At 41.1% G+C, this 27,546-nt stretch overlaps 1 protein-coding gene across 1 annotated transcript in view; it reads left to right on the top strand.

The window, feature by feature from the left end:
- The window catches only part of LOC125448769 (oxysterol-binding protein-related protein 10), a 189,164-nt gene that overhangs the window by 19,189 nt on the left and 142,429 nt on the right, over nucleotides 1-27,546 (top strand). Inside the window, exon 2 of the mRNA XM_048524291.2 lies at nucleotides 19,765-19,940. Coding sequence (XP_048380248.1) covers nucleotides 19,765-19,940 — 176 coding nt within the window. The remainder of the gene's footprint in view (nucleotides 1-19,764; nucleotides 19,941-27,546) is intronic.

Raw genomic sequence — 27,546 nt, 5'->3', positions numbered from 1 at the left:
AGGGAGAGCGAGCCCTTAATTTTCTGGGGTGTGCATGGGACCTAGAATCTGTGACTGTGACTGCTACATCTGGGGAGGTGACATCGGTGATGTAGGCCCAGAGGTGAAAAATTATGCCGAAGGATCAGCGATGTTTTTGTTGGTTGGGTCTAGCGCTGGTGGCAGCAAAGCAGTAGCTGAAGGGTATTGAGGTGACATCCAGCTGGGCTGAGGCAAGAGCCATGACTTGGATGTTTGTGGGGGGCAATGAGGTGATGGCAAAGGTGAATTGGCCCAGCAGTGAAAGATTGTACCTCTGGATTGGTGACTTTGTTAGTTCGTTCCAGCGTAGATGGTGGTAAGGCGGTGGTGGTCTGTACTGGCTGAGAACTTGAATGTAGATGGTCTTCTCTTTAAGCTGTACCTTGATCCATATTCCCCTTATTCTCAAAATGATTAAAATGGTGCAATATTATGTTGTTGAATGATCACTTTCTGCTGTATTTTGCACTGTAAAATGGTTGAGAATAAAATCATGCGTTTGTTTATTTATATAATCAACCCAACAAAACTTTTGAATCTGATGGACAAGTATCTTGCTCAGATCAAGTAAACTACATAATGAGATGTAACTTTTTGTACGTTACAGGATATCCTAACAAAAGGTGACCTGAAACCTTAGGGGACACACTGTTCCTTTTTAAGGAAATTCATTCAAGCTGAAGGGACCACTGAAAGGTGGCATCTAGTATGAAAGGACTATAGTTTTTATCTCTAAGGATATGATGAGACACTGAAGTGCACCAACATATTACATCAAGTAATTGAGTCTAGTCTGAGGGATGCAAGAGAAATGCCCTACTGTCTAAATATGAGCAATGAGATTCAGGGCCACGTCAGCCAGTGCAGTGGTTGTAGTGAATATCCTGCTGAGCAAGCTGAAGGACTGCTTTTGACATTATGGACAGACTGTAGATCAAGTTGTATTGATAATTTGATTCTAACCTGAACTTATTATCTCATTAGTCAATTCTGGGAATTGGATCATCCAATATCAAAGATCTTAGAATGGTTAAAAGAATTTCTCGGTGGTCATGACATTCCTGATAGTTGTGAGGCTAACGTAACTTGAATAGTTAATTATCCAACTTGGAGAACTATTTAACAGTTAGAGTAAGTACTACTCTAGGAACCGAGTCACTTAGCTTCAGACCTGTGTAGAGAATTTGTCACCTAAAGCATGCACGGTGAAAGTGAGTGACCCACTTTATTGTCACAGACATCTATGTGCAACTGGAGAAGCTTCTCCTTGGCTGATTTGTTTTTTTTCGGCACCTGTGCAAGGAACCAAATAATCAAGAGTCCCAAAAGTCAACTGCTCCCCAATAAATACTTTGGATCAGCAGCATCAATTAAAGCAGCAGCTCTTGCCACAGCAACAACATTCCCTGCAGAGGAAATGTTGCCCCAGAAACCATAAGACGTCAGATGACAAAGCCAACAATAACTCACCTCAGTAGAAGACCTGAATGCTTCAAGGACTAACTTTTGCATTAAACCAGACAGAATAAGTAGAGAGAAACTAGGAAGAATTTTGTTCGCTTTTTTTTTGGTTGAACTGTGTATGTGGAATACCTTTCAAATTGTGCATCATCTTTTTCTTTCCATTATCCTATAACTGGGGTATTTGGATTGTTACCTTTTGTACGTTGGCTTGCCAAATGTGACCTCTGATCATCAAAGATATAAAGTCTTTTATTTTGGAATGTTCCCACTTTACACACAATGGAGCAGCCCCTCAGAATACTCTAAAATAAGGGGACATAAAACACTGGGTGAAGTGTTTACTGCAGATAGTCAGAAACTTGGGTAGTGATATAAATCCCTGATAGTGTGTCTGTAGTTTTGTGAACAACAATCTCAACTTGAAGTGATTGCAGTTTAATAAACAAGAATCTCATTTGTGTACTTGAAGCATGACTATTATTTTGTTTTTCCATTTGAACAGTACTCACTGTTTTAACATCAGCCCAATCATATTTGCCAAGTACTCCATATAATGAGTACTCTGCCTAGGGACTGAAGGTACATATGGGAATTAATCTACTACATTTGGCACTAGATCAAGAGGTTGATATAATGTAACCTTGAAATGTTGGCTTATATAGCTTGGAGCGATACTTTCTTTTTAAAAAATCTATATACGTAGTAAGTCTATTGGAGTAAGAACTTTGAACTCACAAATGAAATGACCTGATTGCATTTACATTATTGTTAATTTAGTTCTCTCTCAATAGCGTCAGTCCTGTTTCCAAACTGATTTCCATGATATTTCAACACAGCAAAATGTACAGAGGAAATGTAAGAGTCACTGGAAGGAATTGAAGGCATTCCTTTCAGGCCCTGAAGACCCTCATTTATTTAAAAACAAATCTACTCACCTTGCTAATATTATTATATGACTGATTTTCAAAAATGAGCGGAAAGTGCTACATCTGAGAAAATATTGCAGCTGTTAAAATGGCACGTTTTCTTAAATTAGATTTTATTGCCTGAAAAGAGATTCATAATGAATGCTAAATATTTCTATCTTAAACTCATTGCCTTTGTATTAGAGAACTACTTAGCTCATGTTAATTGCAGATGTTGTTATGCTTAAATGGTTCAGAAAAGATTTACAAGGATGTTGCCAGGCTAGGAGGGTTTGAGCAATATGGAGAGACTGCATAGGCTGGGGCTATTTTCCCTGTAGTGTCAGATGATGAGGCTGAATTTACAAAATCATGAAGGGCATGGATAGGGTGAACAGCCAAGGTCTTTTCCCCCATGGTAGAACAATCCAGAACTAGAAGACGTAGGTTTGAAGTGAGAGGGGATACATTTAAAACTGTCATAAGGAGCAACTTTTTCACATAGTGGTGCATGTATGTTATGGGCTGCCAGTGGAAGTGGTGGAGACTGGTACAATTACAACATTGAAAAGGCGTCTGGACGGGTATCTGAATAGGAAGGGTTTAGAGGGGTATATGCCAAACACTAGCAAATGGGACTAGATAGAACATAGAACTGTACAGCAGAAGAATGGGACTTTTGGCCCCTAATGTTGTGCTGTATATGATGTCAAGTCTAACTAATCCCTTCAGCCTGTCCTTGATCCATTTCCCTCCATTCCTTGCATGTTCATGTGTCTCTCTAAAAGTCTCTTAAACACTTGTATCGTATCTGCCTGCTCCACCACCCTTGGTAGTATATTCCAGACTTCTACCATTTTTGTGTTTAAAATGAAAAGTGCCCTTCATATCTCCTTGAACTTACCCATCTCCCCTTTGTATGCATGCTCTGCAGTGTTAGACGTTTTCACTCTTTGAAAAAGTTTCTGATGGTCAACCCTGTCACTGCATCTCATAATTTAATACTCTTCTATCAAGTCTGCTCTCAGCCTCCACTGCTCCAGAGAAAACGACCCAAGTTTTTCAAGCTTGTCCTATAGTTCATAATCCAGCTAGCTTCCTGGTAAACCTCTGCTGCACCCTCTCCAAAGCCTCCATGTCCTCCTTGTAATATGCTGACCAGAACTGTGAATGCAGTACTCAAGTGTGGCCGACCAAAGTCTTTTTAAGCTGCAACATGACATCCTGACCCTCTCCCTCTCCCTCTCCCTCTCCCTCTCCCTCTCCCTCTCCCTCTCCCTCTCCCTCTCCCTCTCCCTCTCCCTCTCCCTCTCCCTCTCCCTCTCCCTCTCCCTCTCCCTCTCCCTCTCCCTCTCCCTCTCCCTCTCCCTCTCCCTCTCCCTCTCCCTCTCCCTCTCCCTCTCCCTCGATTCCCTGACCAATAAAGGCAAGCATGCCATACGCTGCCTTTACCACCTTAGCTACTTGACTGGTTGCCATCAGGGAGATATGGACATGAACCCCAAGATCCCTGTCTAATCAATGCTGTTAAGGGTCCTACCATTAAATGTATACTTTTCCTTAGCATTTGACCTCCCAAAATGCGGCACCTCTCGCTTATCAAGATTAATCTCCACCTGCCATTTCTCTGTCCATTTCTGCAACTGATCTATATCCTGCTGTATCCTTTGACAACCTTCTACACTATCCACAACTTCACCGATCTTTGTATCGTCTGCAGACTTATAAGCTACCCATCCATATTTTCATCCAAGTCATTTATATATAAATTACAAACAAACAGGATCTGTCTAGCACAGATCCCTGTGGAACACCACTATTCATGGACCTCCAGGCTGAAAAACAACATTCCACCACTATCCTCTGCTTTCTACGGCCAAGTCAATCCTGAATCCAAGCAGCCAAGTGACTGTGGATCCCAAGCATCTTAATCTTAACCTACTATGAGGGGCCTTGTCAAAATCCTTACTGAAATCCACGTAGACAACATACACTGCTTCACCCTCATCAATCACCTTTAACACCTCCTCAAACTTCAATCAAGTTAGTAAGACGTGACCTGCCCTGCACAAAGCCGTGTTGACTGTCCTTAATTAAGGCATGCTTTTCCAAATGTGCATGTGTCCTATCCTTAAGAATTCTCTCCAATAGCTTTCCGACCACCAACATGAGACTCCGCGGTCTGTAGTTTCCTGTATTTAGGATATCTGGTTGACAAAGATAATTTGACCCAAAGGGTCTGTTTCTTTGCTGTGTAGCTGTGTCAATCTATGAGCATCCATCTTATTGGCCTTTATCAGTGTTAGTGAAAAGTGCTAGAATCTATTATAATGATGTGATAAATAGACACTTAGAGAATAATGATTCAAATGGGCATAGATAGTATGGATTTGACAAACCTTTAGGAGTCTTTTGAGCATGTTATGAACAGAACTGATAAAGGTGAGCTGGTGGACGTTAGTATACTTGGATTTTTGGAAGGCTTTTGATAATGTCATACAGGTAGTTGATTTTAAATTTACCTGGGTAAATGTTGTCTCATACTGGCATGAATTTAAGGATTGGCTAAAAGAAAGCCGAGAGGGGAATAAATGGGCTATTCTCATGGAAACATAGAAAATATGAACAACATGAAGCCCCTTGGCCCTTCAAAGCTGTTGCATCATTCAATATGATCACAGTTGATTATGCAACTCCACACCCTCTTGTCACTTTGTCTGCCATTTGATCCCATTAGCCTTAGGAACTATTGCTAATTCCTTGAAAACATTACATGTTTTGCCTGAACTGCTTTCTGAGGCAGTGAATTCCACAGGCTCACTGCTCACTGGGTGAAGAAATTCTTCTTCACATTGGTCTGAATTGGCCACACCTGAATCTTTCAGTTGTGACCCCCTGGTTCTGACTCCCTGGTCACCTGGATTGGGCAGAGAATACAAGAGTTTGAAAATGTACTGATTAGATAAGAACAGATTCTTCCCCATTGTTATCAGACTTATGAAGGGGCCTCTCGTGTTAGTTACTTTTTTCTCTGCACTTTTTCTGTAGTGTAACACTCTGTATTCTACATTCTGTTCTATTACTCTGTTATACTTATTTAAGGTATGATTTGTCTGGTTAGCACACAATGCAATACTTTTCACTGTCTCAGTATTTGGCAATAATAAAAAATCAAATCAAAATCATCCTTCTTGCTTTTATCTTGTCAAGTATTGTTAGAAACTTATAGGTTTCTATCCCCTCATTCTTCTAAACTCCAGTGGATATTGTCCAAACTGATCCAGTCTCATATCTCATGTCTTATGTCTTATGCCATTCCTGCAATGCAAGGACTCAGTGTGGCAAACTTTTGTTGCACTCCCTTCAAAACCAGAACATCTTCCGATAAGGAGATCAAAATAGTACACAATATTCTCTGGTCTGGTCTCGCCAAGGTCCTGAACAATTGCAGTAAGGTATCCCTGATCCTGTACTGGAATCCTTTCACTGGAGATCAACATAACATTTGCATTCTTAACCATTTGTTGTACCTGTATGTTTACTTTCAGTAACTGGTGTACAATGACACCCAGATCTCATTGCGCCTCCCCCTTTCCCACTCACTGGCTGAGGTTATGACCAACATATCCACTATTTCTAGGACCACATTCTTAAGTTCCTTAAGTATGTTAGCCATTATTGGGAGAGAATTTGAATATTGGACTAGTGAAGTCTTGTTTCTATTGCTCAGATTACATCTGGAATTGTGTGTGTGCATTTTCTTTTTTTTAAATCCCCAGAGTATGGAAACACGCCCTTCGGCCCAACAAGTCCACACCGACCATTGGAGCATCTCGCCTAGACCCATCCCCTTATAACCCACCTAATCTACACACCCCTGGACACTATAGGGCAATTTAGCGTGGCCAATCCACCTAGCCTGCACATCTTTGAACTGTGGGAGGAAACTGGAGGAAACCCACGCAGACATGGGGTGAATGTGCAAACTACACACAGTCGCTCATGGGTGGAATTGAACCCAGGTCCCTGATGCTCGGAGGCAGCAGTGCTAACCACTGAGCCACCGTGCCATCTCTTTCGTACCCTTGCCTTAAAAGGATATATTGCAGTAGAGGGAATGCAACAAAGTTCACCAAACATGTTCCTGGGATTAAGAATTGTCTGATGTGGCAAAATTGGTCAAACTACACCTGTATTCCACAGAATTTCAAAGAATAAGAAGTGATGCAATTGGAGCCAACAAAATCGCCTTTAGGAGTAGACAGGGTAGACACCGATAAGATGTTTTCCCTATTTGGATAATCTCTGATTAGGGGACACAATTTCTCAATTAGACCACTCTTAACCAAGATGAGGATACTTAGTCTAGAGTAAACAATTCCAAAGACACTCAATCTTGAGAGCTGTAAGAGCTCAGCCCTTACATTTAAAGTAGAGATTGACAGATTTCTAAATAACATGACGTAAAGGGATATGGGAATAGTGAGAGGTATAAAAGGCATTGAAATGTTGAGCAGACGAGATCATATTGAATGTCAATAGACTGAATGGCCAAATGCTCCTATGATTTCCCTTCAGCTGCACCCCGAACACGAATGGTCTGAAGGTCTTCGTGCGTGGACGTTCAGCCAGTTTACATTCATCACAACGCTTCTTCTGCCTAGCTGAACTTGTCTCCCCATTGAACAACTTATTCTGCTATCACTCCCTGCAAATGAAGGGTGGAGATATGAGTGCTCACATGCGTCCTAGCTGTGCCTCATTTCAGTTGGGCACGCAATATTTTGTTCCAATCCTACTTGTGGCTTGGTCCCCTCCGTTTCACCTGTGTAAATTATACCCTTCTTTCAAAGCTTAGTAATTTACTGATCGAAGATAGAAATTTGAATCATCTTAAATACTCAAAAATGACACTTTTCAATTCCTGTTCAAACAAATTAGAAAGTTAGCATTTTTGCTACGTTCTCTTCAGAATGGCTGTCGCTTCTGTGGCTTGTTCAGACAAATGAAAGAAACATAAGGAAAAGATGGATGGGGGAAGCAGGGGAATGTCTGAAGTAAAATCTGATTTTCTGAACTTCCATTTTCCTGTGAAGAGAGATTAAATATGTTCACTTTACCAAATTGTTTTCATAATTTCGTTTATTATGGGAGCTGGTACTTGTTCTTAACTAATCATTAATATGGCTGCGAGTAACAAATTTGAAGACTGCCTGTCTTTCTTTCATTAGTAAAACCAGTTGAGAGTAATTTTAAGTATCACTTTTGCCTGAGTTAAGTATTAAAATGAGAAAGATATTGTGAAACTGAGCCAAGTGTAGTTTATGTAAATTTCCAGAGGGGAAAATGACAAGTGTACGAGTCTCCTTATTTTTGTTTTTGTTAAAGCTGTCTGTGCATGACTCTTGTTTTGCATAATTTGCTCTTATTTTTGACATTTTCCCTCACACAATATGTGGATAATTATTTATATTTGCAGATGGCATTCAAGTATTGTTTATCTGATGTTATAATTTGTTACTTTAACACCCAACAAAAAATTCAAGTTTTGTTTCATTATCTCTGTGCCTCTTTAATTTTGTGAATTTGAGCTTCCTTTAGTAGCTTCTTTACTGTATTAGTTGCAACTCTGTCTTTATAGGTTAAGGTTAAACACCAAAAATATTGAGCTGAAGATTTAGGAGTAGACCTTGAATTGCTGATTTTTAGATTCCGAGCAAATTTCTGGAGACAGAACAATGCCGTAATACTACTCTGAAACCGCAAATATGATTAGCAAGTATGTTTCTCTCATCTGTTTTAGTTCCCAGGCTTTCCTTTAGTGTCTGGCAGAGGTTTTTTTTGAATTTTCCAGTTTAATTTCAATTTTTCTTGTCTGAAAGTATTTTCTTAATGAAATATTGTCTTCCAATTTGTGCATATTGGACACTATGGTGTAGAAACAGATGAATTGACTCATCTAGTTTATGTATCAGGTTTATGCATTTGTCCTGTGTCAGAATAGTGTAGAACAGTACAGGCCGTTCGGTCCACGATGTTGTGCTGACCTAGTATCCTACTCGAAGATCAAATCTACCCTGCATTCCCTACATTTTACTATCATCCATGTGCCTATCATTCTTCCTCCATCATAAGCTCAGGAGTGGGGATGTCTGCTGATAATTGCACAACGTTCAGCACCATTTGTGACTCCTCAGAATCTGAGGCAGTCCATGTTCAACTGCAACAAGATCTGGACAATATCCAGGCTTGGGCTAACAAGTGGCAAGTGACATTTGCGCTACATAAATGCCAGGCCATGACCATCTCCAATAAGAGATGACCTAACCACAGTCCCTTGACATTCAATGGAGTTACTACCACTGAATCCCATACAATCAACGTATTGGGTTTATCTTGGACCAGAGACTCAACTGAACTCACCACGTTTACACAGTGGCTACAAGAGCAGGCCAGAAGCCATGAATACTGCAGCGAGGAACTTACCTATTCACCATTAATAAAGCACAAGTCAGGAGTGTGATGGAATACTCCCCACTTGCCCAGATGAGTTCAGCCCCAACAACGCTCAAGCAACTTGACACCATCCAGGACAAAGCAGCCAACTTGAATGGCACTATATGCACAAGCACCTACTCCTTCCACCACTGACTCTCAGTACATACTGCTGCTACTGTCTACAAGATGCACAGCAGAAATTCACCAAAAATCCTCAGAAAGCACCTTCCAAACCCATGACCACTGTCAGCTAGACAGACGGACAAGGGTAGCAAACATAAGGGAACACAACTGCCTCCAAATTCATCTCCAAGCCACTCACTGTCTTCAGTTGGAAATATATTGCTGTTTCTTCATTGTCACTGGGTCAAAGTCCTGGAATCTCCTCCCTAATAGCATTGTGGGCCAACCTACAGCAGGTGGACTGCAGCAGATCAAGAAGGCAGCTCACCTCCACCTTTTCAAGGGCAATTAGGGATGGCTATGAAATACTGGTCAGCCAGCGATGCTCACAAATGAATAGAAAAACAAATCTGGTTGACTCTGAAGTGTCCCCTGAAATGGCTGAGCAGATCAATCGGTTGTACTAATCTCTACAAAACTTGAAAAAATGAAATCTAACCAGATGGCATCTTAGTAACCAGAAATAACAATGTCAAAAATATAGTGCTGTTGACCCTGAAACTCTTTACTAACATCTGGGGGATAGTACAAAAATGGGCAGAGCCATCTCGCAGATAGTCATACTCTCGGAATCATAGCTTACAATGTCCCAGGCATCGCCATTGCCATTCCTGGATATGACCTGTCCAACCAGCAGAGTCAGGAGGGAGTTTTCTGAACAGTCCTCAACATTTGGCCCTGGGCCCCATCAATTCTAACAATTTCAGGTTAAACATGGGCAAGGATGTGGCACAGTTGTGCCCTTGATAAAACCTTGCTATTTGTTACTATTTAAAACACCTGGAATCCTGTGAGACAACTTTGCTGACTTCAAAGGTTCTTTCTAATGATGTTGCTTCCCTCTTTGCCTCTCTTGACATCCTTTTGAAGGGCTCATTACTGGCACTTGGCCCTGGCTAATTGTGAGTGGTGACTTTAATTGTCACATCCTACCCTTTTGCCACACCTTCTGCCCAGTCTGCTCACTGGGATCTGCTCTTATTATATTTTTTTCATTCTTACTGCTGAGCCAGTAGAATTGGCAAACATAAGACTCAATGGGAGTTTTACACATCCCAATGCAGAATTCATGTTCACTTTAAAGCTAGCGGTTTGAGATGTTTATGAATGTATAACGAATGATGGCATTGACACAGTGGTCTTACTGGAAGCCTTGGTAAGGGGTTAATGAAGTCACTACATTGACAGTATCTTCTGCCAGTTACTCTGTCCATAATGACACAGGCAGTATGGCATTTTACACCAGATCACAGCCTTGGATGGTTGCCTACGTCTCTGGCACTTTTTCCTTTTGAGTGTCTCTGAATGTTCTGCTTCATCACTTTTTTGTTAAAATTCATTGTTCTGAACTGTCCTCCCAAGTGTGATGAATGTTGTCACTGAGATACCTGAGATGTTTTCCTCCCTCAGTCTCTGCAATAAATGACAACTCCGCCGTTGGTTATTTTAATTGCCCTCCCAACTCGTCGTGCTCCCTCTCTTCGACTGTATTCACAGTCATATTATCTCTCTAAATTTAACCCTTCACATAAATTCCCCAATCCATATTCATGGTCACCCATTTGGGTTTTCTAGTCTCATTGTATCGTTCACAGCTAAGGCCATCTCTGAACTTCACCCTGCATTACATCCCCTTCAATGCCCAAACCCCGCCTCCTCTATTTGCCCAGGAAAACACTAACTCCAGTTTACTAACATCTCCCCTTTCAAAATCCCTTTTATCTAGCCTTTGATCCGCTGCTGAGCACCATGAAGCTCCACTATTCTTGGAATCTTCACAAAAGTTAAGTATTTCAAAGTATATGAAATTGCCCAATTTACTTGTCTTTTTTGACCCAGTTTAATGGAAATCATAGATCAGGTTTTTGTATTTAGCAAGAATTCCTATTTATTGTAAGTAAATAGACTCTAATTACAGATTAACAACAGAACTGTCCACATATACTTGACTAGCCAAGAATCTAATGCCTTTATCAACTCCCTCTATTTATAGATGCAGGCAAACAATAAAAGATTGGTGTTACTGGTGGAAGGAAAAAATTGGGATAGCAGTTTGATTGCCAAGATGATCTTTTTGCTTGCCAGAGCTTGCTATCCTTTAATCTTCCTTCAGGTTTTTTCACTTTGCAGGAGGTACAGGTAACTAGTACGTTAGCTGCAAAGTCTCTTAGTTAATAATTAAAAGCAACATCTTTCAGCAACTGGTGAAAGAAAATGAAGCTGGCTTTCTTCAGGCTGTAGCCAGTTCTATTAATGCACAGAAGTGTGCTACCTCCTTTTGGCGGTCTAAAGTCTTGTCAGTATTATTCATACCCACAAGCAGTTCAGTTGGCCATGAGCCAATCCATTGTCAGGCTGATGATCTTAATCAACCAAAACTGGTCACAGCTCCATAAATCACCACCTCGTTGCTGGCCACATCTCACCTGTGTCCACACCTGTTGGTCCCAGCATGTTTGCAAAAAGTCTGCCCCACTGCTTGGGGGGAAAAGAAAAAGCAGACTAAACATTACTTAAAATGACTTTTGGTAATTTATAAAAATGCATTAATTCATTCCACAATTCTTTGTTTTAAGACAGTTCCTTTCCACAATTGAAGATGCAGAAAAATAATGACAGTTTTTATATGCCTCCCTCCAGCTGTATAAGATGCAACGCTGTATGAAAAATACATTTCATCACAAGATGTGTGATACACAAATAAGAAAACACAAAAATTGGATGTTTGTCCTTCTTTGTACTTTTTCTTGTACAACCTTAGCACTACTTTAAACCTTTAATTTGTCACAAGTTTAAAAACTCTGGACTATACATCTGCAATTACATTATTTTCCAGAAATGTGAATAACCTTTATTAAATGGGTGAAAAGAAAAATTTCCTCTGAATAGTCTAACATGTTGAGTTTTAAACTTCCCAATGAATGCCAGTGGTTTATGATTAATGTAGATTTGTGTTTCTCTTCACAATGTCAGGCGTAGATTTCAAAGCATAGAAGAGCTAGTAATAGAGTCATATAGCATGGAAACAGACTTTTTCAGTCTGTTTCAACCGCAGATCCAGGTCTGACATGGTCCTTGCCAACATTTGGCCCATATCCCCTCTAAACGGTGTATCCACTGTACCCGGTGTGGCTCCCTCTACATTTGGGGAAACCAAGCAGAGGCTTGGGGCCCCACTTTGCAGAACACTGACGCTCGGTTCGCAGTAAACAACTGCACCTCCCAGTCGCAAATCATTTCAACTCTTTCCCCCCCCTCCATTCCTTAGATGACTTGTCCATCCTGGGCCTCCTGCAGTGCCGTAATGATGCCACCCATAGGTTGCAGGAACAGCAACTCCTATTCTGCATGGGAACCCTGCAGCCCAATGGTATCAATGTGGATTTCACCAGCTTCAAAATCTCCCCCCAATCTCTCCCCCCCCCCCCCCCCCCCCCCAACCGCCCGCAACTGCATCCCAAAACCAGCCCAGCTCGTCCCCACCTCCCTAACCTGTTCTTCCACTCACCTGGGCGGCACGTTGCTCAGTGGTTAGCACTGCAGCCTGACAGCGCCAGGGACTTGGGTTCGATTCCCGCCTCCAGGCAATTGTCTGTGTGGAGTTTGCACATTCTCCCTGAGTCTGCGTGGGTTTCCTCCGGGTGCTCCTGTTTCCTCCCACAGTCCAAAGATGTGCAGGTTAGGTGGATTGGCCGTGCTAAATTGCCCATAGTGTTCAGGGGTGTGTGGGTTATAGGGGGATGGGTCTGGCTGGGATACTTCAAGAGATGGTGTGGACTTGTTGGGCCGAAGCGCCTGTTTCCACACTGTGTAGGGAATCTAATCTATCCCCTCCTCCCACCTCAAGCCGCGCCTCCATTTCCTACCTACCAACCTCATCCTGCCCCCTTGACCTGTCTGTCCTCCCTGGACTGACCTACCACCCCCCACCACCTCCCCACCCATACTCTCCTCTCCACCTATCTTCTCTATCCATCCACAATCCACCTTCCCCCCTCTCCCTGTTTATTTCAGAATCCTCTCCTCATCCTCCTTTGCTGATGAAGGGTCTAGGCCTGAAACGTCAGCTCTTGCGCTCATAAGATGCTGCTTGGCCTGCTGTATTCATCCAACCCCACACTTTGTTATGCCCTCTAAACGCTTCCTTTTCACATACCCATCCAGATGCCTTTTTAAATGTTGTAATTCTACCCGTCTCCAGCACTTCCTCTGACAGCTTGCTCCATAAACACACCACCCTCTGTGTCAAAGTTACCCCTCAGGTCCCCTTTTTTAAATCTTTCCTCTCACCTTAAACCTTTGCCCTCTGGTTTTTGGACTCTCCTACCCTGGGGAAAAAAGATCTTAGCTATTCACCCTATCCGTGTCTCTCATGATTTTATAAAATTCTATAACATCACCTCTCAGTCTCCGATACTCCAAGGGGAAAAAAGTCCCAGCCTATTCAGCCTCTCCCTATAACTCAAACCCTCTGGTCCCAGCAACATCCTTGTAAATCTTTTCAGCACCCTTTTCAAGTTTAATGACATTGTTCCTATAGAAGGGCTTCAAGAATTATATGCAGTAATTTAGAAGTGGCCTAACCAGTATCTTGTACAGCCACAACATGATGCTCCAACTCCAACACTCAAAGTCTGACCAATGATGTGCATTTGCATAATTATTTTGTTTTCATTTTGGAGGTTCAGCTCCTAGCTTTTTAAATAAATCTATACTGTCTAGAAGCCATTTGACAATCAGAACCAAACTTGATTTTTGTCCCCTTCTGGTGTCCAGATATCCATTTCAAGCCCACCGACTCCCACGGCTAACTATAATACACCACCTCCCACACACCTTCCTGCAAAAATTCCATCCCCTATTCCCAATTCTTTCACCTCCGCCACATCTGCTCCCAGGATGAGGCATTCCACTCCTGTACATCCTAAATGTCCTCGTTTTTCAAGGACTGCAACTCCTCTACCCCACCCCAGTAGTCGAGAACACCCTTGACCATGTCTCCTGCATTTCCCACAACTCATCCCTCACACCCCGTCCCTGCAATAACTGCTAAAAGAGAATCCCCCTCATCCTTACATACCACCCCAGCACCCTCTGGATACAACGCGTCATCCTCCAACACTTCTTCCATCTGCAATCCGACCGCATCACCAAAGACATTTTTCCATCCCCACCCTTGTCTGCCTTCCAGAAAGACCACTCTTGCCGGGACTCCCTTGTCCACTCCACACTCCCCTCCAACCCCACCACACCCGGCACTTTTTCCCCTGCAACCGCACAAAGTGCTACACTTGCCCCCACACCACCTCCCTCGCCCCCATCCCAGGCCCCAAGATGACTTTCCACATGAAACAGATGCTCACCTGCACATCTGCCAAAGTGGTATATAGCATCGGCTGTACCTGTTGTGGCTTCCTCTACGTCGGGGAAACCAAGCGGAGGCTTGGGGACCACTTTGCAGAACACCTACGCTCGGTTCGCAGTAAACAACTACACCTCCTGGCCGCGAACCATTTCAACTCCCCCTCGCGTTCCTTAGATGACATGCCCATCCTGGGCCTCCTGCAGTGCCACGACGATGCCACCCGAAGGTTGCAGGAACAGCAACTCGTATTCTGCTTGGGAACCCTGCAGCCCAATGGTATAAATGTGAATTTCACAAGCTTCAACCCCCGCCCCCCCCCCCCCCCCCACTGCATCCCAAAACCAGCCCAGCTTGTCCCCGCCTGCCTAACCTGTTCTTCCTCTCACCTATCCCCACCTCTCACCTCAAGCCGCACCTCCATTTCCTATCTACTAACGTCATCCTGCCCCCTTGACCTGTCTGTCCTCCCCAGACTGGCCTATCCCCTCCCTACCTATACTCACCTCTACAGGCTCCATCCGTGCCCCTTTAACTTGTCTGTTTTCTCTATCCACCTTCGATCCGCCTCCCCCTCTCTCCCTATTTATTTCAGACCCCTCTTCCCCATTCCCCTTTTCTGATGAAGGGTCTAGGCCCAAAACATCAGCTTTTGTGCTCCTAAGATGCTGCTTGGCCTGCTGTGTTCATCCAGCCCTACACTTTGTTAGCTACAGCACACACATTTGGTTGCTACAAGTGACTACAGTAGCTGTCCAGTGCATGGATCCTGGCTACGTTTATTTTTCCATGGCTTAAATTGTTGTACAAACATCATCACGTCAGTATTGAGTCAGTTAACTAGACAAGAATTAAAATTGATCCTGGGTCGATCCTGATGTCAGACTCAACCACAGCAAGTCCCCGAAGTATCAACCCAACTGATTGGGGACCCATGTATTGTTTGTTGAATCTGAAATTGACAAATGCTCTACCACACTAAATAGCTGTCTTCCCACTTTTAATGTGTGACGTGGATACTAACTTAAGCCTCTAAAACATCGACAAATAAAAGATCAATCAAGGATGAAAATGCATGCACCATTTTTACCATGATGATGATGACATGTCTACAAATATCTCAAACAATTGTTTTCAAATTGTGTTGAAACAACATGCTGTGCAGTTTTTCATTTATTTGCTTCCTACCCTTCTAACCACAAGCTCAAAAACAATGGTCATGGAGTAATGTATCCAGCCTTCACACAAGCACTTCTGGTAAAGCCGCTAACTGCTTTGGAGGGAAACTGATTACTTCACTTAGACACACTCAGGTGTAACTAGGCTATCCTGATTGTGGAGGACAACACAGTGCAGTTGACAGATGATTCGTCTTATTGTCTTTAATCTCCTTTTGTATAGGTGTGATATGGGCATAACATTTTAGCAATGTACTTCACTGTTCCTCACTCATTTTTCTGCAACAAGATTGTACCCACCCCCAAGTCGCTAGCATCAATTGCTGTTTTCTAAGGTTGCAAGTTATATAAGTCCACTGCACCGAAAAAGCCCTTTGCGTCAAGTCTGTGCTGTTGAAAATCAGACGCCTTAACAGTTTTAATCCCATTTTCCAGCACTTGGGTTATATCCTTGTTTGCATTGTCATTGCAAGAGTGCATCTAAACACTTTAAAAATCTGGAAAAAGCAACATCTTGTGAAGAAAAATCTGAGTTAACAGACCTGTTGACCTTTTCCAGCAACTACTTGTTTTGTTCCTGATTTACAGAATCCACGGTTCTTTCAGTTTTTATTTAGAATATGAGCGACAACTGACTCAATTATACAGTGTTGTATCTGTCTGATTTACACAGCCATTGGGTCCTGCTCTCAATTGCTAAAACTGCTCGGTGTATAAAGATCATCTTGGAATGCAAAAGCCACCTCCCTTGTTTTTGTTTCCTCCCCCTCTACGGAAAACAATCCTCCTTCATTGCTGTCTTCAGCCTCTCCTCTGTAACAATGTGTGAGGAGCATATGGACCCTTTTTTTGGTGCTAATGTTGAGACCATTTGATCAGCTGCCTCTGACACATGCCTTCCATTAGTCTACCAGCCAAATACTTGCTTACATAATCTTGTGCCTTCTCTGAACTGCATTGGAACACTTTTGTCAGCCCTGTCTGTTTCCACTTCTTATTGTTTGACTTTGTCCCTGATGCAGCTCATCCACTTCTCCATGAGACCCATTGCATGTTCCCCATGTTTATTAGTAGCAGCTCCTCTTCTCCTCTTTAGATCTGCTGTTATTGCTGCTCTCTTCAAAACAGCTGTGATCAATCTATTCTTGCACATCACTCTTGCATCCTGAGCCACCTCTTTAATTCTCAAATTCTTGAACATGTAGTGTCTGTTAAAATCACTTACATTCTTTCCCAGAACTCCATGTTCAAACCCTTTCAAATAGCATGGTGCCCTGCTGTGTACCAAAATGCCTTTCATGTCACAAATGACTCCTCATCTAACATTACAAAAGCTAATTGTCCTTCTGCATTCTTTTTGACCTGTCTAAAGCCTTTGATATGGTTGATCACACTGTGCCTTTTCAACATTACTTGTTGCCCAGCTGGATGGAGCTGCTTATTATATGGTTTCATCTTTATCTACCTAAATGTAGGCAGAACTCATTTCCAAACCCTTTTCTTGCTCTTGCCCCATTGAATTTGGTACCTCCCTAAGGATCTGTTCTTTGCCTATTCCTATTTCTCCTCCATGTGGTGCTCCTCTGGATTATCATCTGAAAGCACAGTATTAGTTTTGAGATATTTTGTTACCCGACTTCACATTTTTCAACCCCTGTACTGTTGTTAAGTTTAGACCTGCTTATTTGGTAACTAAATTTAAAGACTGAAGCCATTGTCTTTGATATCTGCTCAACACATTCCTTGGCTAATGACTGCATCCCATTCTCTGTCAGCTGTCTGAATCAACCCATTCACAACCTTGATGTCCACAACAAGCTTCTAATCTCTTTGCACCATTACTTCCATTTACTGTTTCTATCTAAAATCATACCTTATGGAAGAAAACTTTTTAAAAAACATTTCTAGACTTTGTCCATTTCCAGAACTCCTTCATGCCTTTGCAAACTGCTGCCTATGACTATTCCAGCGCATTCCTTGCTTGTCTTCCACATTCTTAAACTTGAGGTAATCTAAAACTGTACCTGTGTCCCAACTTGCACCAAGTGCTGTTCACTTGTTTTAAAAATTCCTGTACTTATTGATCTAAATGGTTCCTGGTTAAGCAGTGTTGATTTTGTAATTCTCATACTTAATTTCAAATCCCACAATGGCCTTGGCAGTTCCTATCTTTGTAGTTTCTGACCACTCCACAATCCTATAAAATATCATCATTCATCTAATTGTGACCTCTTGTATATCACCATTTTTAGTTGCTCCCCCATTTTGTGGCAGAGCCTTCAACTACCTGAAGCTCTGGAATTCATAACCTACACCTCTCTGCTCTCTATGCTCCTTGTGTTTCTCACACTCTTTTAAAATGGCTTGTTTGGCCAACCTTTGGTAATCTGATCTAACAGGCTGAAACTTACATTTTTTAAAAAACTAAACATGAGTTATTTCATGAGGTCTAGTGAGCTTTCTTGCCATACCTTGCAATATTTTCTCATTATTTATCAATCTCCTATGGCATGCTTCGCGTTTGATTTGATCCCCTCTAATCATTCACTGCTGTAGGAACAATTTGCCAATGCCCAGATATTCTGGAATTAGTTAGTATTCTGTGCCATCTCTAAAATCCTGTTGTACACTTGATAAGCACTATCAAACTGGAGCTGTCATGCATGGTTCCTTATATGGCAGAGGGTAAAATTGCTTTGTGGGCTGTGGGCTGCAGCCTGCAGGACCTGCCGGATGGGTGTACATAGCCAAGGCTGCCTGTTCCCCCAGGAGGCCATGACACCAAACCTTGCCAGGCTGGTGGTTAGAGGTTGGTTATAGGAAGAAGATCTATAAACTCCACCAACCTAAGTGCCACCATCTTTCTCCAGTATCTCTCAATCACTCTATTGCTGCTGCTGTTGTACACTTCTCCCACCAAGTCTTGTGTTGTTCCATTCTCACTATTGCTGCAGTACTTTTTAAGTGGTTATATTTAATGGTTAGTTTTTGGCAAAGTGATCTCAAATCTTTTTCCCGAAGATGATGCCACAGGTGCGTGAAGAAACCAAAAATATTTTTCTTACAAATAGCATCTGGTTTGAAAAAATAACCAGAAAGAATAGCAAAACATAAATTATTTATTGGAAATTCATGTTACACTTTACTTTGGTCAGACAAAATTTAAATGAAATGAGAATTCTTGGCTGAAAGTGAGCAGATAAGATGACATTAGATAAAGACTCAGGCTTGCATTTAATATACTGCATAGTCCTATTGCATTTGGTTTTACCTTGTCATGTATTTGAGCATCTGAGCTTAGTATGTATTTGAGCTCCGTTTGAAGAAGACCATATTAGAGTCCTAACAGGGAAACCAGACTCTTTGTCCAACTTATTCATGCCGACTAGTTATCCTAGATAAATCTAGTCCGTTTGCCAGCATTTGGCCCAATCCCTCTAAACCCTTCCTATTCATATACCTTTCCAGACGCCTTTTAAATGTAATACTTGTGTCCACCTCCTCCACATCCTGTGGCAGCTCATTCCATACATGCACCACCTTTTCCGTGAAAAGGTTGACCCTGAGGCCCCTTTTAAATCTTTCCCCTCTCACCTTAAACATTTGCCCTTTAGTTTTGGACTCCCACACCCCAGGAAGAAAACCTCGTTTATTCACCCCTCCTTGCCCATCTTCTTGATTTTATAAACCTCTATGAGATCACCCCTCAGCCTCAGAAGCTATTCTTGTGAAGCATCATGAAGTTCACTCAAATTTAGTTTGGAACTAACGGAGACCAAATCAATCTTAGATGGCATCCACGACTGAGTATCAGTCATCTTTTAATGGTACAGGCTATATTTAGTTATCTTGCAAGAGTCTAAGCTGCAAACAAACTGTTGGAACTTTAGATTTTTTGCTGAGGTGTAGAATTGAAGTATATGGTTATCATTTGTCCATGCTTTTTTAGAAAATTAGTCAAGTGTTAATTGTTCTCTACCATTGGAACTACATTCCTCACTGAAAAGTCATCAGTTGACCACATTTTATTCTAGTTTTACAGGTTACACGGTGCCTGACAATAGGCCTGCACAATTCTTTTGTAGTCTATGCTTTGTAGTCCTGTAGTTAGTGATGTGTATGCACACTAATATAAAATGTTTTTATGATGCAGGTATTTTGTTCTGAATTGCGAGTTGGGCGTTCTGCAGTACTTTGTAAACGAACAATGCAAAGGTCAGAAGCCACGAGGAGTTCTACATTTGTCTGGTGCATTGATCTCTCCCAGTGATGAGGTTTCCCACATGTTTATAGTCCAAGCTGCCAGTGGTGAACTGTATAAACTACGAGGTACTGAAACAACTACATTTTTACACACTAAAATGCTGCGTTAGCTTTAAGCTGTTAAAAGAAGATTCACTATTTTTACGAAGCCACCTGAGTGATCAAAATAATATTTGTCTTGAATTTTGTGTCAAAGTGGCCTCATTCAGGATTAGAATTGAATTTGTTACATTGGAAGGTAATCGTAGCAGTTCATTTAGTTTATCCAACATGAAGGCCATAGGATTGAATTCCATAGTATCATCTTGAAACATCATTTGTTGAATCTTTGAATTGGACACACTAGTCAGTTAAAGGTTGTTAAACAGCGATATCCAGTGAACAGTTAGTCAGAGGCAAAGATGAATGTAGCTAATCCATGGATCTGAAGAGCTGGAGTCTCAGTGAGGCCTAGGAGCTGTTTGGTAGCTCAATGTGTTTTGGTGTTTGTGCAGCTTTGGTGGTCTTCAGATATTCTGGCTGTGGAGGAGTTTCAACGAAGATTTACCAGACTGATTCCTGAGATGGCAGCACTGATGTATGCAGAAAGACTGGATTGGTTAAGACAATATTGAGAGAAGTTGAGAAGAATGAGGGGGAAATTTCATCGAAACCTCTACAATTCTAACCAGAGTAGATAGGGTAAATGCTGAAAGGATGTTCCTGCTAATCAGCCGTTCAGAACTAGGGGTTACAGTTTGAGATTGCAGGAGATGCCATTTAGGACTGAGATGAGGAGAAATTTCTTCACCCAGATTATGAACCTATGGAATTGTATGCCACAGAAGCAGTTGAGGCCAAAATATTGATTTTTATTTTCTTTTTTAAGAAGCAGTTGGTTAGTATCCTAGAGATCCACAGCATAGGAAAAAAGGCCCTTTGGCCCATCCAGCCTGCACCAGTCAAAAACAGCCACCTAATTATTCCATTTCTATTTTCCAGCACTTGGTCAATAGCCTTGAATACCTTGCTGTCACAAATGCACATTTAATACTACTTAAATGTCTAAGATTTCTGCCTGTACCAATGTAACAGGCTGAGAGTTCAAAAACGGGTGAAAACGTTTTTCCTCGCATCCTGTCTAAATCTCCTATCCCTTAAATCTGTGACCCCGAGTTGCTTATGCCTTCACTAAGGGGAAGAGTTCCTTCCTGTCTACACTATCAATGGCCCTCATCATTTTATACATCTCAATCATATCCCCACTCCTCTCTGCTTTCTCTGGCCCCAGGAAGACTACTTCAGGCTCTTCAAACTTTCTTGATAACTGAAACCCTTCAGCTCAGAAAACATCCTGGTAAGTCTCCTCTGTATCCTCTCCAGTGCAATCACATCTTGCCTATAATGTGGATTCCAGAACTTCACACTCTTCTGTGGACTAACCAATACTTAATCCAGTTCCAGAAGTAATCTGAGATAATGGGAACTGACGCGCATGAATGGATGAACGAGATTCCCACTGTCCCTACCTACTATCTAGCGAAACCACAGCCAAGGGAACGGGCTTGGCAGAATCAGCGGGGAAAGAAGACCCTGTTGAGCTTGACTCTAGTCTGGCACTGTGAAGAGACATGAGAGGTGTAGAATAAGTGGGAGGCCTCGGCCGCCGGTGAAATACCACTACTCTTATCGTTTTTTCACTTACCCGGGGAGGCGAGCCCCGAGGGGCTCTCGCTTCTGGTCGGAAGCGCCGGAGCTTTTGTGCTCCTGAGATGCTGCTTGGCCTGCTGTGTTCATCCAGCCTCACATTTTATTATCCCAGAAGTAATCTCCCTGCTCTTAAACTCTTGTGCCTCAGCTAAAGGCAAGTTTCCCATATGCTGGTTGGCCATTTTATCTACCCGTCCTGCTACCTTAAGGGTCTGATGGACCCTCTGATCTTTGGCACTTATATCCTCACACATTGTCTTCCATGCGAAGACAAAAAACTGACTGGTTGACCAATTTGCGGAATACCTACTTTGCAGTTTGTAAAAACGACTCGAGGCTTCCAGTTGTCAACTTCAACACACCAAACCATTATATTCCCATGCCAACATTTTTGTTCAGGCCTGTTAAAGTGCTCGAGCCAGAGACAATGCACGCTGGAAGAACAACATCTCATCTACTTTGGTACGTTACAGCCTTCAGGGCTCAACATTGCGTCTCATAATTTCAGAGCATGAATACCTCCTTTCATGTCCATTTCTTAGCTCATATTCCAGGTCTGTCATTAAATGGGTTGTCTTCAGCACAAGACAAGAAAAACCTGCCAAAATAACACCATTATTCAAAAAGGGTGGGAGATAAAAAGGAAGGGTAATTATTGCCATTAACTTAGCATCTCTTATTGGGGAAATGTTAGTATTAAGGATGTAATATCAGAGCAATTAGAAACACGTAACACGCAAAATCAACATGGTGAGTGGGCATAAAGAAGAAATCATGCTTGTACTTTGTGCCTTAAGTGGGCTTCCCTTACCTTCAGTAGGCATTGTATAAGCATTTAGAAATTGTTCAGCTAGTTAGAAAATAGATAATCCCCAAGTGATGCACTTTAAAATTTTGCTAATTCATTAAGGTTGCTAAACTTAAAAGGCCTAATCTCTGTGGATGATGCCATTGCCTTAATTTCACAAACTGCAGTGGCTCAAGAAGATGTCTCTCCATTGGCTTGTACAAGTATAAGAGGGTAATAGATGGTGGCTCTTTCCACCGGTGACTGCATCCCATTCAATTTGCAGTAAATGATGCAAAAGATGATGTAGCACAGATTGAAAGTTGGTAACAGGAGACAAATGATGAGTTTGAATTGGATTGCTTGGTTTGGAGCTGGATTGAAAATGGTGTATGATGGGAATGCATGCTGAGTTTATAATTTACTGTCCATGTATAGATGGTTTGGATAGGCTCCATATATTTGTATCAGAAGTTATATGGGTTGAATAATGGAAGACTTAGATGCAGGCAATCTTGCGGAATGCATTCCCATTTGGAAAATATAATCCACTTTAGAGAAGTATGTAGTGATGCAATATGGGAGTACATGTTTAATAGATGCAAACTGAAAAGTTCAATCGAGATGATTGTGTGAAAATGTCTAACTCTCTCTTGTTAAGAATGCAAATCAAGACAACTAAAACAAAGCTCCAGATCAGAGAAGCAATTGTAATGATGGATTTGTCTAAGGCAACAGTTTGGGTATGTGTGCACTTGCAGGTTCTGAATTACAGAAAGGTTGTTAAAACCAAAGATGTTACACAGACATGTAAGCTGCTGATGTTACTAGACAAGTCAGATTCCAGACTGAAATCTGGCTTGATAGATCATATTTTGGTTTCGATTTTTGCAAGGTGATTTTTACTGAGAAATAAGTATGCAACTGATTTTAACCATGTGACAAGTTTATTGTGTAGAATAAAATAGCATATGTATTGTTATGTGTATTGAAAGCAATTTGAAAGATTTTGAAACCTAGTTTAAAAAAAAAAGCCCATCTCTCCCAAGACACTCACTTTGCAGTACTCTATGTAAGAGAGTGTTCCCTACATTTATAGGTTTATCTTAACTATTTCAATTTTCAACTCCCAGCTTTGAGTTTTGTGGCCTTTTCTTTGATTTGTCACTAAACTGATCCTACCAACTCCTCAATTTGGATTAACCCTTTCAAGGTTCTAACCAAACATCTATAACACAGGGAAAGGCCCTTCAGCCCATCACATCCGTGCCAGTCAAAAACAACCACTCAACTATTTTAATCCCATTTTCCACCACTTCGCCCAGAGCCATGGATTCCTGGGCAGCACAAATACACGTCTAAATACTTCCTGAATATTATTCAAATCATCCTGCCTCTGCCACCGTTTCCAGAAGTGAGTTCCAGATATGCACCATCCTTTGGGTGAAAGAGATTTTCCTCTCAACTTCTCTAATCGTTTTATCCCTTACCTTTAAATCTATACCCTGGTCACTGTTGTCCAAGTGCAAAAGTTTCTTCCTGTCTACCCTACCCTTTTATAGTTGTTTATAATTTTATACATCTAGATTGAGAGAAGGCAATCTCCTCTGCTCTAAGGAAAATGACTCAGTCTAACCGATCTGTCTTTGTAACTAAAACTTGCCAGCCCCAGCAACATCTGGTCAATCTCCTCTATGCCATCTCTAGTACTATCACTTTATCTCCTGTGATGTGGATTTTTGGATCTGCCCACAAAGATTTTGCTGTGGTATCACCAATGTTTATATCGTTCCAGTTCCTTGCTCTTAACTATGCCTCAACTGATAAAAGCAGGTATCCTGTATGCTGCTCCAACCACTTTGATCACTTGTCCTCTATCTTAAGGGATCTATGGGTGTGAAACTAAGATGGTGCTCTCCAGGATCATGCCATTCACCATGTATTTCCTTACCTTGTTTATCTTGGCAAGTGCATCACCTCACATGTATGGAAATTGAATTCCATTTGCCGCTGATCAGCCTATTTGACCAACCCCTGTGTGTGTGTTGTTGTAATCTAAAGCTACCCTTCTCACTATTTATACCCCATCAGTTCTGTAAATTTACTAATCAGCCCTCCTACATTGAAGTCTAAATCATTTATGCAAACCATAAACCATGAGGGTTCCAACATGGACCCCTGTGCGACCTCACGGGATGCAGACCTCCAGTCGGATAAGTATCTTTCAACCATCACCCTCTGCTTCTTGCCACAAAGCCAATTGTGGATCCAATTTGCTAAATTTCCTTGGACCTCATAGACTATTATGTTTTCTGTTAATCTTCAAAGTGGGGCCTTTATCTAAAGCCTTGCTAAAGGCCAAGTAGACCATGTCAAAAGCATTGTCCTTATCTACGTTCCTGGTCACCTCTTCAAAAAATTCATTTAACAAAATCATGTTGACTCTTCTTGATTAATCTGTGTCTCCAAATTCAGACTCCTCCTATACCTCAGAATTGCTTCCAATATATTCCTTACCACTGAGGTTAGACTGACAGGCTTGTAGCTTCCCGGTTTATCCTTGCTTCCTCCTTGAATAACAATGCCTGTCCTCTAATCCTTAGCACCTCTTCTATGACCAGTGAAATACTGAAAATTTTTGCATGCGCCACTGTTGTTTTCTCCTTTATTTTGCTTTACAGCCTGGGATAACATTTCATCCTTCTCTGGACACCTGTCTACTTTGGGTCTGAACTCTCAAATTAAGATCCCTTTAACTGAGATTACCATTCTTAACTATCCTCTGACTTTGGAGAAACTAATTCATATCTCTAATTTACAACAGCATGTCTGCGAACTGAAAAACACAAGCTTTCCAAGGTGTGGGTTTTTCCCCCTAAGCAAACACAATTCCAGTTCTTTGAAAATAAAAGTAAGCTACTGTGCCTTAATGTCTATTTTGTCCTGTCATAAAACACTCGCAATACAAACAAATCCCCATTGGCACCCCAGGGAATCCATGCTGGTTTAAAAAAAATGGCTCCAGTAATACTGACCAGTTGATTACTAACCCTCTCATACATGTGACCAAAACCTACATGCCACTAGTTCAAAATCCAGACTCTAAAGTAAATGTATACATACCACACAGTTTGCATCACATTGTATAATACAAAGAAGTAGCCAGCCATTCTCTATGCTGTATCCATTCAATGATTCAAGAGTAACTTGAAATTTTCAGACTGTTTTGCTGTGCCAGTTAGCCATAAGGTGATTTTCCAAAAGCTCCAGTTAAGTTTGATGGAGGGGGATGTGATCATCCAGTGGCAGAATTGATGAGGGATCATTCGATATGCAATATTTAGTAAGAGTAAGGAGAGTTTTTCAATGAAATTTGTTTGTGCAGGAAATTGTGATGATAAAAGAACACTTTTCCACAGTGTATCATTGAAATGTATATGATTGCACTCGAGGGAAAAATAGTTAAGTATTGTCAGTGGTGAAAAATGTAAGGTTACGGAGAGCATGGGTTAGTACAATTGATTGAATTGCTTTATCAAAGAGTAGATGCAGATAAAATTGGATGAAAACCCTCATTTTCAGTGAAGACTTTAGTTTTATGGCTTCTTTTATTTTGTGGCATATGTATAAACAGGAATGAAATATAAATTGCCCATGGGTACATGCTGTTTATATTTCACCCTAGTACAGGCTGAGAGTCTAACCAAGCTGATGAAACTTGCCCTTAAATTCAAAGAAAAGACCATAATTGAGATTTTGTTTGTAGAAATGTCAACTGTCACAGCTGAAATGAATTCTCCAGTATAATTATTCTTTACATATATTTTGCTCCAGAGCTGTATTTTGCAATGCCTGCAATTTAAACAGCTGATTCGAATTCTTGGAGTTCAAAATAGCTAAACATATAAAACCTATTTGCATTGCCTTGTTGATTGTTGGGCATTTGAGGTATTGCTATGTTTAATTTCTATCAATTTTTGGTTCACAATGAAAGAACGCTAAAACATAACTCCATAATTCTTAATTCCACTTAAGGATTTTTTTCTATTTTGTCACTAAGCTGTAATTATTGTTTTTGGTCTCAAATTGCATAGATTACTTAAATCACGTTTCTGTACAATGACTTAGATGTATTTGGTTTTCTTCCATTTCATATATAAAGTGCAATTTGATTTATCAAATTTGACTTTTAAGTGCTATGGTTGTCTTTTTTGATTTGTGTACTCTGATTAGACTTAGCAGCTCGTGATCTATTTTTCAATTTATTCATTAGTGTTAAACTACCTATAAGCAAAGCAGCAGCTCTCGGCAGTGTGCTAAAGTTTGTTAAATATACTTCCAAATCAAATTATTGGAAAAGAAAGAAATTAAACTGTCATATACTCTCCAGGTTTAAAATATGGCCCAGGAGGCTTATGTTAGGGATTATGGTGTAGCAAAGGGATTGATTTTTGATGCTGCAATTAAACAGAAAATTAAATGCCATGTGTAACAGAACTTAGAACATGTTTAATACTTCTGAACATTTGATGAATGGGTTAGCTTACAGAAACTCAAATGGACCAGATAGCAGTAGTAGATGTTTCCCTTTCATTGTAAAATACTTGAAAGCTTTTAGATAAAATGATGTTTATCCAAAAAAAGAGGATTATCAACCAACAATCAAGCTTGCGAAAAATAATGAATGAATGTCTGTACCGTAAAACTTAGGAGCAGAAATGGGTCATTCAGCTCTTGGAGTCTGCTCCACCATTCAATGAAATCATGGCTGATCTGATAACCCTGTTTTTTTTATTCCTGTTTTCCTGATTTTTTTCCTAATATCCCTTGATTCTCTTACTAATTAAAAATCTATTTATTCACAGCCTTGAATGTATTTAGTGACCCACCTTTGACAGCTCTCTGTGGTAAAGAATTCTATAGAATCTTTATCCTCTGAAGAAGTTGCTCCTCATCTTTGTCTTCAATACACATTCTGAGATAATGCCCTCTGGTCTTAGATTGTCCCACAAGGAGAAACATTTCCCTGTTTACCCTCAAGTTCTCTAAGAACCTTGTTTGGTTCAATAAGGTCACCTCTTGTTAGCCTATGTTCTAATGAACTCGGGCCCAACCTGCGTAATCTCTTTAACACTGCCATCATACCTGATATCAACATAGTGAATAGGGATTACCTCCAGTGCTGTTATATACCCC

The sequence above is a fragment of the Stegostoma tigrinum genome, chromosome 2, assembly GCF_030684315.1.
Source record: "Stegostoma tigrinum isolate sSteTig4 chromosome 2, sSteTig4.hap1, whole genome shotgun sequence".
Lineage (NCBI taxonomy): Eukaryota > Metazoa > Chordata > Chondrichthyes > Orectolobiformes > Stegostomatidae > Stegostoma > Stegostoma tigrinum.
The sequence above is the reverse complement of the archived record's forward strand: the minus strand, read 5'-3'. Positions and strand labels throughout refer to the sequence as shown.